Source organism: Chlorocebus sabaeus, chromosome 7 (genome assembly GCF_047675955.1).
Source record: "Chlorocebus sabaeus isolate Y175 chromosome 7, mChlSab1.0.hap1, whole genome shotgun sequence".
NCBI lineage: Eukaryota > Metazoa > Chordata > Mammalia > Primates > Cercopithecidae > Chlorocebus > Chlorocebus sabaeus.
The window spans coordinates 12,790,507-12,804,552 of record NC_132910.1 but is presented as its reverse complement, the minus strand read 5'-3'; the positions used below and the strand labels follow the sequence as shown (position 1 = coordinate 12,804,552).

The 14,046-nt window shown below is 38.7% G+C and overlaps 1 protein-coding gene across 5 annotated transcripts in view; it reads left to right on the top strand.

Annotated features, from left to right (window-relative positions):
* Nucleotides 1-14,046, top strand: part of PAICS (phosphoribosylaminoimidazole carboxylase and phosphoribosylaminoimidazolesuccinocarboxamide synthase) — a 51,151-nt gene that overhangs the window by 33,889 nt on the left and 3,216 nt on the right. For 4 of the 5 annotated variants that reach the window (XR_012093342.1, XM_037989409.2, XM_073017354.1 and 1 more), the window contains 6 exons: nucleotides 2,497-2,675; nucleotides 4,226-4,405; nucleotides 4,503-4,616; nucleotides 6,407-6,490; nucleotides 7,802-7,982; nucleotides 9,556-9,714. Coding sequence is in view for 4 of the 5 variants with exons in the window: in XM_037989409.2 (XP_037845337.2) it covers nucleotides 2,497-2,675; nucleotides 4,226-4,405; nucleotides 4,503-4,616; nucleotides 6,407-6,490; nucleotides 7,802-7,982; nucleotides 9,556-9,714 (897 nt within the window). In the remaining variant the exon portion in view is untranslated. The remainder of the gene's footprint in view (nucleotides 1-2,496; nucleotides 2,676-4,225; nucleotides 4,406-4,502; nucleotides 4,617-6,406; nucleotides 6,491-7,801; nucleotides 7,983-9,555; nucleotides 9,715-14,046) is intronic. The other variant, XM_073017355.1, reaches the window with a different exon arrangement.

Here is a 14,046-nt window from a genome sequence, read left to right as displayed (position 1 = left end):
TGAGAATCAGAAAATCAGGATTCTACTTTTCTCATTGTCACTCAGGAACAAACAGTAAAGGACTATATGAATAAGAAGTAATCTTTTTCCATGGAAATAGTATAACTGTGCCATAACTATGTTATACAATTTGTGGATTTGGTTTTATTACTTAAAAATTAAAATCTGGCCGCCTCAGTGATGATGAAATCCCAATTTCCTCACAGAAATTCACTATAATTACATAAAGTGTGATAATAGTATATGAAGAACCATACTACAGTTGCTAAACCGCAGATGGGAATCTGGACCGATCTAAAAGAGGGACGGCCACAGGGACATATGTATTAGCTAGAATTAGTATTCTAGCTTATATATGTTCATTGTCATTCAGAGTGTATAAGTGACATAAACATTTTTTAGTAACTTGAATGAGAGTTTTGAGTTTTGTAGACAACTAAGATAAACAATGGGAATTTTTTCTCACCATGCACAGTCATGGAATTTGCTTTCATATTTAGCAGTATTAGAAGCCATCATTGTGTCATCAAAACTGAGTCTCTTTTAGAAACTTTTAGGGATTTTTTGTGCAGAGGTGATTACCGTAGCTTCATTATGTGCTTTTGGTTCTCTTTGGTATCTTTATCTCTTTGGTAACAATAGAATTGGATACTACTATGTCCAGCTTGGTAGACAAATGAGCAAATATATGACTAATGATTAACAGACCTGAGAGAAGAGCTCTTGAAGCCAACGATGTAGTTACTACCCCAAGTTGAGAATTGATTAAAGTCACCTGTCTATCCATGAGCCTGATCATTCATTAAAAGTTAAACAATAGCTTACATCTAATTTTTTTTTTTTAAAAAAAGGTTAAAATGACAATTTTACTTCCTTTTCATTTTTTCCTTAGGGTTTCTGTTCATGCAACATACCACAATTCTTTCCCTTTTTCATTTGAATCTTATGAGTCAGATTTAAAGGGAAGGCAGAGGAAATAGTGTAGGGTTTGGACAGTGTGTTTCAAGTCCAGGCTCCATTACCAAATGGCTACATGACGTAGTGTGTGAAATTACTTCTTTGAACCTCTGTTTTTTTCACTGTAAAATGTATAAATAATAATACCTACCTCAAGGCTGGGCGTGGTGGCTCACACCTGTAATCCCAGCACTTTGGGAGGCTGGGGTGGGTGGATCACGAGATCAGGTGTTCGAGACCAGCCTGACCAACATGATGAAACCCTGTCTCTACTAAAAATACAGAAATTAGCCAGGCATGGTGGTGCATGCCTGTAATCCCAGCTACTCAGGAGGCTGAAGCAGGAGAATCTCTTGAACCCAGGAGTCAGAGGTTGCAGTAAGCTGAGATCACGCCGCTGCACTCCATCCTGGGTGACACTTTGTCTCAAAAAAAAAAAAAAACCTACCTCAAAATTTTATGCACAGTTAAATGAAACAACATATACAAAACACTTAGCACAGTGGAGGGTTTCCATAAATAGAAGCTCCCTTCATGTATGGATACACATATAACAGCAAAGATCCCCAATTCTTTCCTGATAATAAAAGTTAGACTAGAGGATTAGGTTGGGATTGGAAATAGTAATACAGGCTGAAAATGAGCATTATCTCAAACCCATGTAGGTTTCCAGGAGTTATTTTAATTCATGTTAATGCTGTAGCATTACTTTGTACTGTGATGTAATAACACTTCCCAGAGAGGCAATATAGCAAAGTGATTAAGTGGGTGGCTCCTAGAGACAGGGTAGGTTGGAAATCCTGCCTTACCTAATACTAGCTGACATTACTGCTGTGTGTTAGTGTCCTTACCTGTTTTGTTGGATTGATCTTAATAGTATCTTATCAAATGTTTGGAGAATTAAACAAAAAAGATGTATTTAAAATGATTAGAACAATATCTGCCATCAAATAGGCTCCTGATTTTTTTTTTTTTTAAATTGTTATAAATACATAAAATTTACCAGTTTGACCATTTTTAAGTGTCCAATTCAGTGGCATTATGTGCATTCACAATGTTGTACACTCATCCCATTATCCACTTCCAGAACTTTTTCATTATCCCAAACAAACTGTGTAGCATTAAACAATAACTATTCCTTCCACTCCTCAGCCCTTGGTAACTTCCATTCTCTTTCTGTCTGAATTTCCCTATTCTAGTTACCTCATATAAGTCGAATCACAAGTATTTGTCCTTTTGCATTTTGTGTTTTTCATTTAGCCTAGTGTTTTTAAGCTTCATCTGTATTATATAGCATGGATGTATCACGAATTTTCGTTCCTTTTTATGGCCGAACAATACATTGTATGTATAGTCATGTGCTGCTTACTGTTTAAGTCAACAACTGACTGCATCTACATTAAATAAAAGAAAAAAATTACACTTATTTTTGATAGAGGTGCTTTGTTTCTTTTAAAGGGTACAGTTTTATTGTGCCTCAGATCTACCTTTTTACATATTATTTCAATACCTTTTTTAACTTTGGTTATCAATATGTAGGTATTAAAACTGCCTTCACCAGAAAATGTGGGGAGACAGCTTTCATTGCACCCCAGTGTGAAATGATTCCAATTGAATGGGTTTGCAGAAGAATAGCAACTGGTTCTTTTCTCAAAAGAAATCCTGGTGTCAAGGAAGGATATAAGTTTTACCCACCTAAAGTGGAGCTGTTTTTCAAGGTAATTATCTTATGCCTCTATTTTATGTCTTACTGTAACACGGCAATAAATTTATAATTAGAAACTCTAAAGGTTTAAATATTCAAGCAAAGTTTTTGATATTTTGATATTGCAAATGTCATCCCAAAATTTGTCTTATGTAGTTGCCAATATCAATAATGTACACTTCCATTAGCAATGATAGATCAAATTTTATAAAGAAAGCATCTGAAAATCTTACCTTTGAACCAAGATGACTAATAGGCGGACAAGAAAACTAACAGTTAATTTTTTGAAAATTTAGTTGAAATCTTTTTATATTCTAATACAGGAAAACTATACTAACAATGTCTCTTGTAAGTAAAAATATATAAATAAAGGTTGTAAGAATCAGTGGTTATGAATTTTTATAGGCTTTACTGCTTTAACCATCTTCATTTATGCTGTTAAGCATAGATCTGCTTGGGAAGCAATATCAGTGTTGCTTTTTAATCAATAAGTTATATAACTTGTGTATTATGATTATATAGATGAAGAATTTATAAAGATATTGTCATATAAAGTTGGGACACAGCTTAGAATAAAATGAAATTATTTCATTTTTTTTCACTTACCTCTTTGAGGTCTCTTGAATTATCAAATAATGTCCCTAAAAAATTATAGTCCTGTATAAATTCTAATAAAAAGTGAGGTCAGGAAGTTATGAGAACTGTAGTTTTGGAAAGATTTGATTGATTAAAATGTGCTTTGACCTTCCTGTCATGTCTGATGACTGTTACTAAGGAAAAACAAAAATCACAAACTTAAATTCTGTTTAAATTCGTTTATAGAGGTTAAATTCTTTGAAATACTTTGTGACCTAGAATAAGTTACTCACTTAAATACTTTGAATTTTAAAGTGTATTGAGAGTAGACAAATTAAGAGTAATAGTTTTTTCTACTTGCAGGAGCTAACTAGGAAAAAAAGAAAAAATGAGTAATAATTGCTTTGAATTAAGGAGTATCGTAAACAAAAAATTTCTTTAGATGTCTCATTTTGTTGCCCAGGCTGCTCTTGAACTCCTAGGCTCAAGCAATCCTCCTGCCTCAGCCTCCTAAATTACTAGGACTACAGTGTGAGCCATTGCACTTGGCTCAAAATTTCTTTCTTTTCTTTTCTTTTTCTTTTTTTTTTTTTTTGAGACGGAATCTCCCTCTGTTGCCTAGGCTGGAGTGCAGTGGCGCCCTCTCAGCTCACTGCAACCTCTGCCTCCTGGGTTTAAATGATTCTCCTGCCTTAGCCTCCTGAGTAGCTGGGATTACGGTGTGCACCACCACACCCAGCTAATTTTTTGTATTTTTAGTAGACGGGGTTTCACCATGTTGGCTGGGCTGGTCTCGAACTCCTGACCTTGTGATCCGCCCACCTCAGCCCCCGCAAAGCACTGGGATTACAGGCGTGAGCTACTATGCCCAGCCGTGGCTGAAAATTTCTAAGTAGTTCATGCTCAAGGTGAAAAGGATGTTGGCTTTTCTGAAAAGTTTAAAAATTTTAGATTTAAGTTAATTGTGCTACTATACTTTATTCACAGGATGATGCCAATAATGACCCACAGTGGTCTGAGGAACAGCTGATTGCTGCAAAACTTTGCTTCGCTGGACTTGTTATAGGCCAAACTGAAGTGGATATCATGAGTCATGCTACACAGGCTATATTTGAAATACTGGAGAAATCCTGGTTGCCCCAGAATTGTACACTGGTTGATATGAAGGTACAGATAAAACAATGGGATTTGAAAATAAAGGTTAGAGTTGAGAGATGCTTTCATAGAATAGTTTTTGAAAACTTTGTTGACATGCTGTTTCCAGATTGAATTTGGTGTTGATGTAACCACCAAAGAAATTGTTCTTGCTGATGTTATTGACAATGATTCCTGGAGACTCTGGCCATCAGGAGATCGAAGCCAACAGAAAGACAAACAGGTAGAGAATGTGTCAGGTTTTTTATCCTTTTTGAGGTCAAGCTGAGATAGAGGAGAAAGGAGAGATGAGGGGAAAAAGCAAATTATTGTTCCTAATGATAGGAACCCGTTTTGTTGATTGCTGTTTATTTTTAAAGATAAATATCTCTGGTATCTTAATATAAGAATAATAGGAATAATACTTTACATTTATAAAGCAAATTTGTCATCTGTTACCTTAATAACCTTCTCACAACAATAACAGCAAGTACTATCTTTGGCTAAATGAAAACTAAGGGTCTTAAGAGAATGGGTATCTTCACAATTACTAGAGTCAGGCAGATCTGGGACTCTATCCCAAGTCTCCTGGATATTACCAGGCTCCATTTCTGCTCCTATAAAAAACAGTAGACACTTCGCAAAAAAAGACATTTATGTAGCCAACAAACATGAAAAAAAGCTCATCATTAGTGATCATTAGTGAAATGCAAACCTAAACCTCAATGAGATACCATCTCACACAAGTCAGAATGGCTGCTATTAAAAAGTCAGGAAACAACAGATGCTGGAGAGGCTGTGAAGAAATAGGAACACTTCTACACTGTTGGTGGGAATGCAAATTAGTTCAGCCATTGTGGAAGACAGTGCGGTGATTCCTCAAGGATCTAGAACCAGAAATACCATTTGACCCAGCAATCCCATTACTGGGTATACACCCAAAGGAATATAAATCATTCTACTGTAAAGACACGTGCACAGGAGCAGCACTATTTATAATAGCAAAGACATGGAACCAACCTAAATGCCCATCAGTGATAGACTGGATAAAGAAAATGTGGTACATGCACACCATGGAATACTATGCAGCCATAAAAAAGAATGAGATTGGCCAGGCGCGGTGGCTCACCCCGGTAATCCCAGCACTCTGGGAGGCCAAGGTGGGTGGATCACAGGGTCAGGAGTTCAAGACCATCCTGCCTGGCCAAGATGGTGAAACCTTGTCTCTAAAAATAAAATAAAATAAAATAAAATAAGCTGGGCATGGTGGTGGGCGCCTGTAATCCCAGCTACTCGGAAGGCTGAGGCAGAGAATTGTTTCAACCCAGGGGGCAGAGGTTGCAGTGAGCCAAGATCGTGCCACTGCGCTCCAGCCTGGTTGATAGAGCGAACCTCTGTCTCAAAAAAAAAGAAAAAGAAAAAGAAAAGAATGAGATCATGTCCTTTGCAGGGAAATGGATGAAGCTAGAAGCCATCATCCTCAGCAAACTAACACAGGAACAGAAAACGAAACATCACATATTCACGCTCATAAGTGGGAGTTGAACACTGAAAACACATGGACACAGGGAGGGGAACAACACACACCGGGGCCTCTTGCAGGATGGGGAACAATGGGAGGGAGAGCATTAGGACAAATACCTAACAGATATGGGGCTTAAAACCTAGATGACAGGTTGATGGTGCAGCAAACTACCATGGCACATGTATACCTATGTAACAAACCTGCACATTCTGCACATGTATTTAAAATAAAAAATAACCAAATTAGAGCAAGACCCTTTCTATACTTAATATATAAAAATTTTCAAGGCAGTTAATTGTAGTTGCTAGTACAGAAAACACTTAAGAGAAAATAAAAGTATACTTTACTTTGGAACTTTCTGTAGTTTAATTCAGGAAGTGAAAAGATGCATTTTCAGAAGTATCCCTTGCTATACAAGCTCTTCATAATCCCTCCCCAAAACTCAGAAACCAGATAGTTTCAGGTAGCAAGAGATACTTGTTTTCTAAACTTTCTATCTTATTTTCTAGTCTTATCGGGACCTCAAAGAAGTAACTCCTGAAGGGCTCCAAATGGTAAAGAAAAACTTTGAGTGGGTTGCAGAGAGAGTGGAGGTAAACCTTCTATAGTGAAACTGTACTGTATTATGTATTATGTGTTTTTCTTCTAAGAAAATCTTGTTTCAAAAGAAAAAAATGGGAGAGTATAGTGCTTTTCTCTTCAGTGACTTTGTTTTATTTAGTTTTTTTTTGGAGACACAGTCTCGCCCTGTCACCCAGGCTGGAGTGCAGTGGCACGATCTCGGCTCACTGCAAGCTCCGCCTCCCAGGTTCACGCCATTCTCCTGGCTCAGCCTCCTGAGTAGCTGGGATTACAGGCGCCCGCCACCACGCCCAGCTAATTTTTTATATTTTTAGTAGCGATGGGGTTTCACCGTGTTAGCCAGGATGGTCTTGATCTCCTGACCTCGTGATCCGCCTGCCTCAGCCTCCCAAAGTGCTGGGATTACAGGCGTGAGCCACCGCGCCCGGCTTTTCAGTGACTTTAAAAGTGAGGAACACTTTTAGGAAATGTATCAGCTGGGCAATCCTTACTAGTATACTGGAACTCCTTGCTGTTAAGCTGGCCAATACACACCTCCCAGATCCTGTTGGGGAAATCTGAAATCTGTCTCCTCCCTACCCCGCAGGAGAAACCTTATATTTCCTACTCACCTCCACAGCTACTCAGAGTTCTATTAGCATGGGATGGATGGAACTCTGTGTGACTTTAAATGTTACTTTAAGTTTTATGGTATTACTCTAATTCTGGGAGTTGAATGGGGTTTGTGATTATGCAAGGGTCATAATCACATTTGAGAACATTATTCTCATAGGAATATATATATATTTTGAGTTCCAAGCAATTAACTTACAAAGACTTAAAACATGACTTCTGATTTGGCTAATCAGAAGTGTGCCTTGGCCTCCCAAAATGCTGGGATTACAGGCGTGAGCCATCACTGCTGGCCACTAGGCTTTCTTAATACTCACCTCCAAAGAGCTTAAGGTACTCTAGGAGCTTAGAAAAGAAAAGCATCCATTAAACAAAGTGCACTAAAGGTCTTAGGATGAAATATTTTGTATTATAATTTCCTGAATATTAATTAAAAGATTTTGAGTATCTTTACTGTTTATTTTAAATAAACATAATTTGTCTCATAAAAATTGAATTCTTTAAGTCTTAATGATGAAGACCACTTTCCTTTATATATTAAGATTATTTTAAAAAATAGATGCTGTCTTTTTGTTCTGTTTGTCTCTGTCTTAAATTTGATCTGTTAAGAAAGAAAATATTGTGTCCAGATGTAATTTCACTACAAACTCTAGCTCATTTATTCATTTTTGTTTTTATGTTCTTTTCATATCCATGTATTTTTTCTTCAGTTGCTTTTGAAATCAGAAAGTCAGTGCAGGGTTGTAGTGTTGATGGGCTCTACTTCTGATCTTGGTCACTGTGAAAAAATCAAGAAGGCCTGTGGAAATTTTGGCATTCCATGTGAACTTCGAATAACATCTGCGCATAAAGGACCAGATGAAACCCTGAGGATTAAAGCTGAGTATGAAGGTAAACCACAAGTAATATGGACATTTCAGGTATTTCTTATTTTGCTAAAAGAAATTACACACTTTAGACTAATAATGCTGAAAAAGAGCTTTGTCACTTTTCTAAGGGAAAAAACACATGATATACTAGGCTTTCTTTTTTTCTTTTTTTTTTTGAGACGGCATCTCGCTTTGTCGCCCAAGCTGGAGTTGCAGTGGCGCCATCTCAGCTCACTGCAAGCTACACCTCCCAGGTTCACGCCATTCTTCTGCCTCAGCCTCCTGAGTAGCTGGGACTACACGCGTCCGCCACCACGCCCGGCTAATTTTTTGTATTTTTAATAGAGACAGGGTTTCACCATGTTAGCCAGGATGGTCTTGATCTCCTGACCTCATGATCCACCCACCTTGGACTCCCCAAGTGCTGGGATTACAGGCATGAGCCATCACGGCCGACTACTGGGCTTTCTTTCTTAATGCTCACCTCCAAAGAGCTTAAGGTACTCTAGGAGCTTAGAAAAGAAAGGAGCAGGGAGAAAGAATTAAAAATGCAAGTATGAAAAGAAAACAAAGACTAGAATAATGAGAACCTCTGCCATCCTTACCTTGTAAGAAGGCCCTGGAGCATTGCTTCTAATAACGCTTCAATAGAAAATAGGCCCCCACAGTTACAGGAGGTGGGAGGTTGAAACAGCAGGTTCTCCTGCGAATCTTTAATTGCCACCCTTTCCTGGGAGGCAGTCAGATAGGAAATTAAGGAACAGTTTCAGAATACAGTACATAAAAAATAATGGTATAGCAGTGATCTAAAATAGTGGAGTCCTGGGTTTACAACCAAATGTTTCTCAACTGAAAAAAAAAGTTGATTATTTCATCTACAGGTCATTGCTATGGAAGTGTAGTTACTAATTTGGGAAGAGTGGGAGGTTGGGGGAACTCAGACTCCTTTGATAGCTAATGAATTCTAGAACTCTTTTCAGAAAATTGCAAATACATATAATTTTGGATTCTAGGTTAGAAATCTCTGCTTTAGGAAACAAACAAGGATAATTTATAAATTTATCAAAGAATGAATTGCTTAAGAGATTATGTTAAAAAAATATATCAAAGGGCCTTAAAAATTTGGGGACACTATATTAATTAAACTTTCCTTCAACTCTTACTTCAGGACGTGTCCCTAAACCCCTGGTCTATATTAACTGGTCTCCCTGCACCGGTTGACGGACCACCCAGTCAGGAAAGACACCTGTTCAGATGGTGTCATTCTTCACTTTGGCCAGCCTATGCAGCAATAGAAGAGGCCCATGAGCTATTCCCTCACTAACACCCTGCTATCCCCTTTATAATGTAGATCTCAAAAACAGCCAAACCTATTCCAGCTACTTTATTACTTGACTTATAGTAAATGGCAGAGTAACCTTCTATTTTGATATATGTGTAATAATAGTGTCTTTTATGTTTTTTCAGAGAAGACTATTCAAGGACCTCAAGTCATTAAAACATATAGGCCTTAAACCTCCCCCCGCCAAAAAAAAACCCTGTCTTTAAATCTCTTTTGAATGTTTAGCATAATTATAAACTTGTTATTTCCCTAGGGGATGGCATTCCTACTGTATTTGTGGCAGTGGCAGGCAGAAGTAATGGTTTGGGACCAGTGATGTCTGGGAACACTGCATATCCAGTTATCAGCTGTCCTCCCCTCACACCAGACTGGGGAGCTCAGGATGTGTGGTCTTCTCTTCGACTGCCCAGTGGTAAGACACATTGAATTTTTAAAAACTGTTCATTACAAGCATTTAACAGATACACAACAGTAGACAGAATAGCATAATAAAATCTCATGTACCCATGACGTAGCTTCAGCAATTAACATCTTGTGTCTACAGCCATCTCCTGCTGGATTATTTTAAAGCAGAACTCAGACGTTATAGTAATTTATACTTAATTACACGTTTAAGTAATACGGGCTCTAGTTTTTAAATCATAATCATGATGTTGTTACAGAACAAAAGGGGCCCACTTCTGATGCATTAGGAACCGGTACTATCTAAGCCACCAGGTTTTTGAGAAAGGCTTCCTCTTTCAAGTTGACCAATAAGGACACATGAGTCCAGCTCAAATCTGTCCCCCTGTGCTGGCTTTATGGCAGTAATCTTACTAGGAAAGGTTTAGGGGATAGATTCTGGGATTAGTAGGTGATTGGTGGAAGGAAAGGGGAGGTCTAGAAAGTCCTTGGGCATGTGCAGTTATCTCTTCGTGTTATTTCATGGATCATGTGTGTAAATTTGGGGGAGTTAGAATGAAATGTGGTGGAAATTGGGCCTGTGACATCAGTCAGCTGGTTCTGTGCAGACTCTAGTTGGCCATATTGTTTAATCTACCATTCTGCAAACTCAAGAATTTCTGTTAGTTGTTGGTGTCTTTTAATTCCTGGGGACACAGTTTCAATACCATATTCACACCTAAGAAAGAGTAGTGGTAATTTCTTAAGATACAATTTTTAGTTGGTGTCCAAGTTTTCTAATTGTCTCATCTGTTTGTTCAGATCCACCGCAGTCCTTATATTGCATTTAGTTGATAACCTCTTAATTTTTTTAATACATAACAATTCATCCTCCCTTCTTCCCTTTCATTTTTTCGATAGAATTTTCTACGTTTTGGATTTGGCTTCTTACATTTCTAGGTGGTGGTAAACATGCTCTTCCATTCCCTATATTTTCTATAAACTGATGGTGAGATCTGTAATAAAATCAAGTTTGGATATTTTTTTCCCAAGAATTCATGGTATTGAGTTTTTTTTAAAGTAAATGTGATCATGTTACTTCTGTAGAGAGAATAAAATTTTATTCTTAAATATTGGGGATAAGGCTGGGTGCAGTGGCTCATGCCTGTCATCCCAGCACTTTGGGAGGCTGGGTCTCTTGAGGTCAGGAGTTCAACACTTGCCTGGCCAATATGGTGAAACCCCATCTCTACTAAAAATACAAAAATTACCTGGGCATAGTGGTGAGCACCTGTAATCCCAGCTACTCAGAGGTTGAGGTAGGAGACTCACTTGAACCTGGGAGACGGAGGTGAGTCAAGATTGCACCACTGGACTCCAAACTGGGCAACAGAGTGAGACTCCGTCTCAAAATAAAAAATTGGGGATAAAAGATAATAACATAAGGAAGTCCCCTTTTGGCTGATGGAACTGGATCACGTGTTGTGGTTTGTTCATCATAGACCAAGATATGATCTGACGTTCTGCAGTTTATGAGGGTCAATATTATTTCAGTAGGAGCAGATTTGCTTTATTACTGAAATCCCTAACTTTTGTCATAGCTGTATATATCCAGTCTTGATACATGTCAAGTATACCAAGTCCTTGAGCCCTCCAACCTGGTCCAGTGGACTGGCTTTTCTCTAGGCATCCTGTATTGCTGTTGTCTTAGGATCCCCCTTTACCATCATTTTAGAGACCCATTTTGCCTTTCTCTAGGCTTGGATCTCCCATGTTTTCCCCTTACTTGTTTTATTTTTATTTTGTTGGAGTACATTCTTGAACTTAGGGGCAAAAGAATACAAAAGGTAAATTTTGATACCTTGTATATCTGAAATGTTTATATTGAAGCCCTATACTTATTATCAAATTAGAATCCTATGCTGAAAATCATTTTGCCTTGGAATTTTGGGAGCATTATTATTCCACTGTCTCCAAGCATCCACAGTTGAGGACTCCATTGCTTTTCCACCAGTCTGATTCTAGGTTTCTCAGGAATTTTCTCTCTGGAAACTATCAGGATCTTTGGTCTGTTTTCATTGTTCTTAAATTTTACACAGATGTGACGTGCTGAGTCTGTTTGCATTATGGACTTTCGGTGGGCTCTTTTAATCTGAAATTCTAATTTCTTAGTCCCCATTTTCCTTGAATTATTTAATTTTCTTACCCCTCCATATTCTCTCTTCTCTCATTTTTGAATTTATTCAAATTTGGGCTTCCCTTGATTTCTATTCTACTTGTTTGTCTTGTTGCTATACTCTCTGGAATATTTCCTCAATTTTACATTCCAGCCCTTGCGTTGAGTTTTTCTTTCTTTTTTCCTCCTTGAGATGGAGTCAGGCTCTGTTGCCCAGGCTGGAGTGCAATGGCACAATCTCGGCTTTACTGCAGCCTCCATCTCCCAGGTTCAAGCGGTTCTGGTGCCTCAACCTCCCAAGTACCTGGGATTATAGGTGTGCACCACCACGCCCGGCTGATTTTTGTATATTTAGCGGAGACATGGTTTCACCATGTTGGCCAGGCTGGTCTTGAACTCTTAACCTCAGGTGATCTATCTGCCCTGGCCTCCCAAAGTGCTGAGGTTACAGGCGTGAGCCACTGTACCCGGCCTTCATTTTGGATACAGGTGTTTTTGTTTTTGTTTTTTGACACAGGATCTTGCTCTGTTGCCCAGGTGGGAGCGCAGTGGCGTGATCATATCTCACTGGACCCTTAAATTCCTGGGCTCATGTGATCCGCCCACCTCAGCCTCCCAGGTAGCTACGACTACAGGCCCACACCATCACACCTGGCTAATTTTTTTACTTTTTGTAGAGATGGGCACTTCGTATGTTGCCCAGGCTTGTCCTGAACTCCTGGGCTCAAGCAATCTTCCCACCTCAGCCTGGAACCACTGTCTCTGGTTTTTTTTACACCATGTTTTCGTATTTCCTTTGGTTTTTGTTTTCTGGGCTTTTGTTGTTATTGTCATTTGTGTTTGTGTGTTTTTAAATTTCCAAGAGCTCTTTTTTGTTCTCTGGAGAAGATGATTATAGTCTGTTGCATATAGTTACTTTCTTCAGCTGTCTGGTAATCCTTGGCTGTTTGCTTTTTTAAGAGTGGAGTACTATAAAAAACCAATTGGAAACTTCAAATGGGTGGTGTGTGTCAAAATTGGGCTTCACTGTGGGGTGTATCTGGTAGTGATTGTTCTTCAAATAACCCCTCACATTAATGTCTAGGTATTTTCTTAAGCGTTGACCAGAATTACTCAGAGAACAAAAGTGTCTGGTGTCCCCTGGTTCAAAGACACCTAGACTGTGAAGTCTGTTTTACCTTCAGAAAAATTAAAGGTCTGGTATGGTGGCTCATGCCTATAATCCCAACACTTTGGGAGGCAGAGATTGGTGGATTGCCTGAGCTCAGCCTAGGCAACCTGGCAACACCCCGTCTCTACCATAAATACAAAAATTAGCTAGGCATGGTAGCACACTCCTGTAGTCCCAGCTACTTGGGAAGCCAAGGTGGGAGGATCACTGGGGCCTGGGAAGTTGAGGCAGTAGTGAGCTGTGATGGCACCACTGCACTCCGGATGACAAAGCGAGACCCTGTCTCAGAAAAAAATAAATAATGTTTAAAAAGAAAAAAAATTGCTACAGTGCTTTAAAGAGGCAGTTACTCGGGTAGATGGAGTGGAGAAGGAGATATGAGAGCCTAGCTGCTTCTTAGACTTCGAGTCGGTCATCTTATTAGTCCCTATTCCCTTCCAAAGGTATCTAGTGCCACTAATTTAGTCAGTCAACCTTTCGGGAAGTTCTGTAATGTCAATCATGTTGCTTCTTATCTTTCCCTCCTTTCAGTTTAGGATTAAGTTTTCTTTCTTTTTCTTTTTTTCTTCTTTTTTTTTTTTTTTTTAAGATGGAGTTTTGCTCGTTGCCCAGGCTGGAGTGCAATTGCGCAATCTCAGCTCACTGCAACCTCTGCCTCCCAGGTTCAAGCGATTCTCCTGCCTCAGCCTCCCAAGTAGCTGAGATCACAGGCATGCACCACCACGCCCAGCTAATTTTGATTACATTTTCTTGGTCTGCTAAGTTAGCTACTACTATATTTGCCTTTCAATTGCCAAAATGTTACTGCTGTTATCTGGCCTTGTGTGTTCATGCCTATTTCCTTTATTCCCTTTGCTGTTTTTATAGGCTCTGAGAATTAAAGATAGCCTAAGCTATCTTTAACAAGATGTGACTATACAAATGTCTGAAGCTAAAAATCGGCAGCTACAAATAAAGCTGTAACTAAATTTATGCCAGAATTGTATAGATTCTTACAAAAGGGGAGCATGATGAGC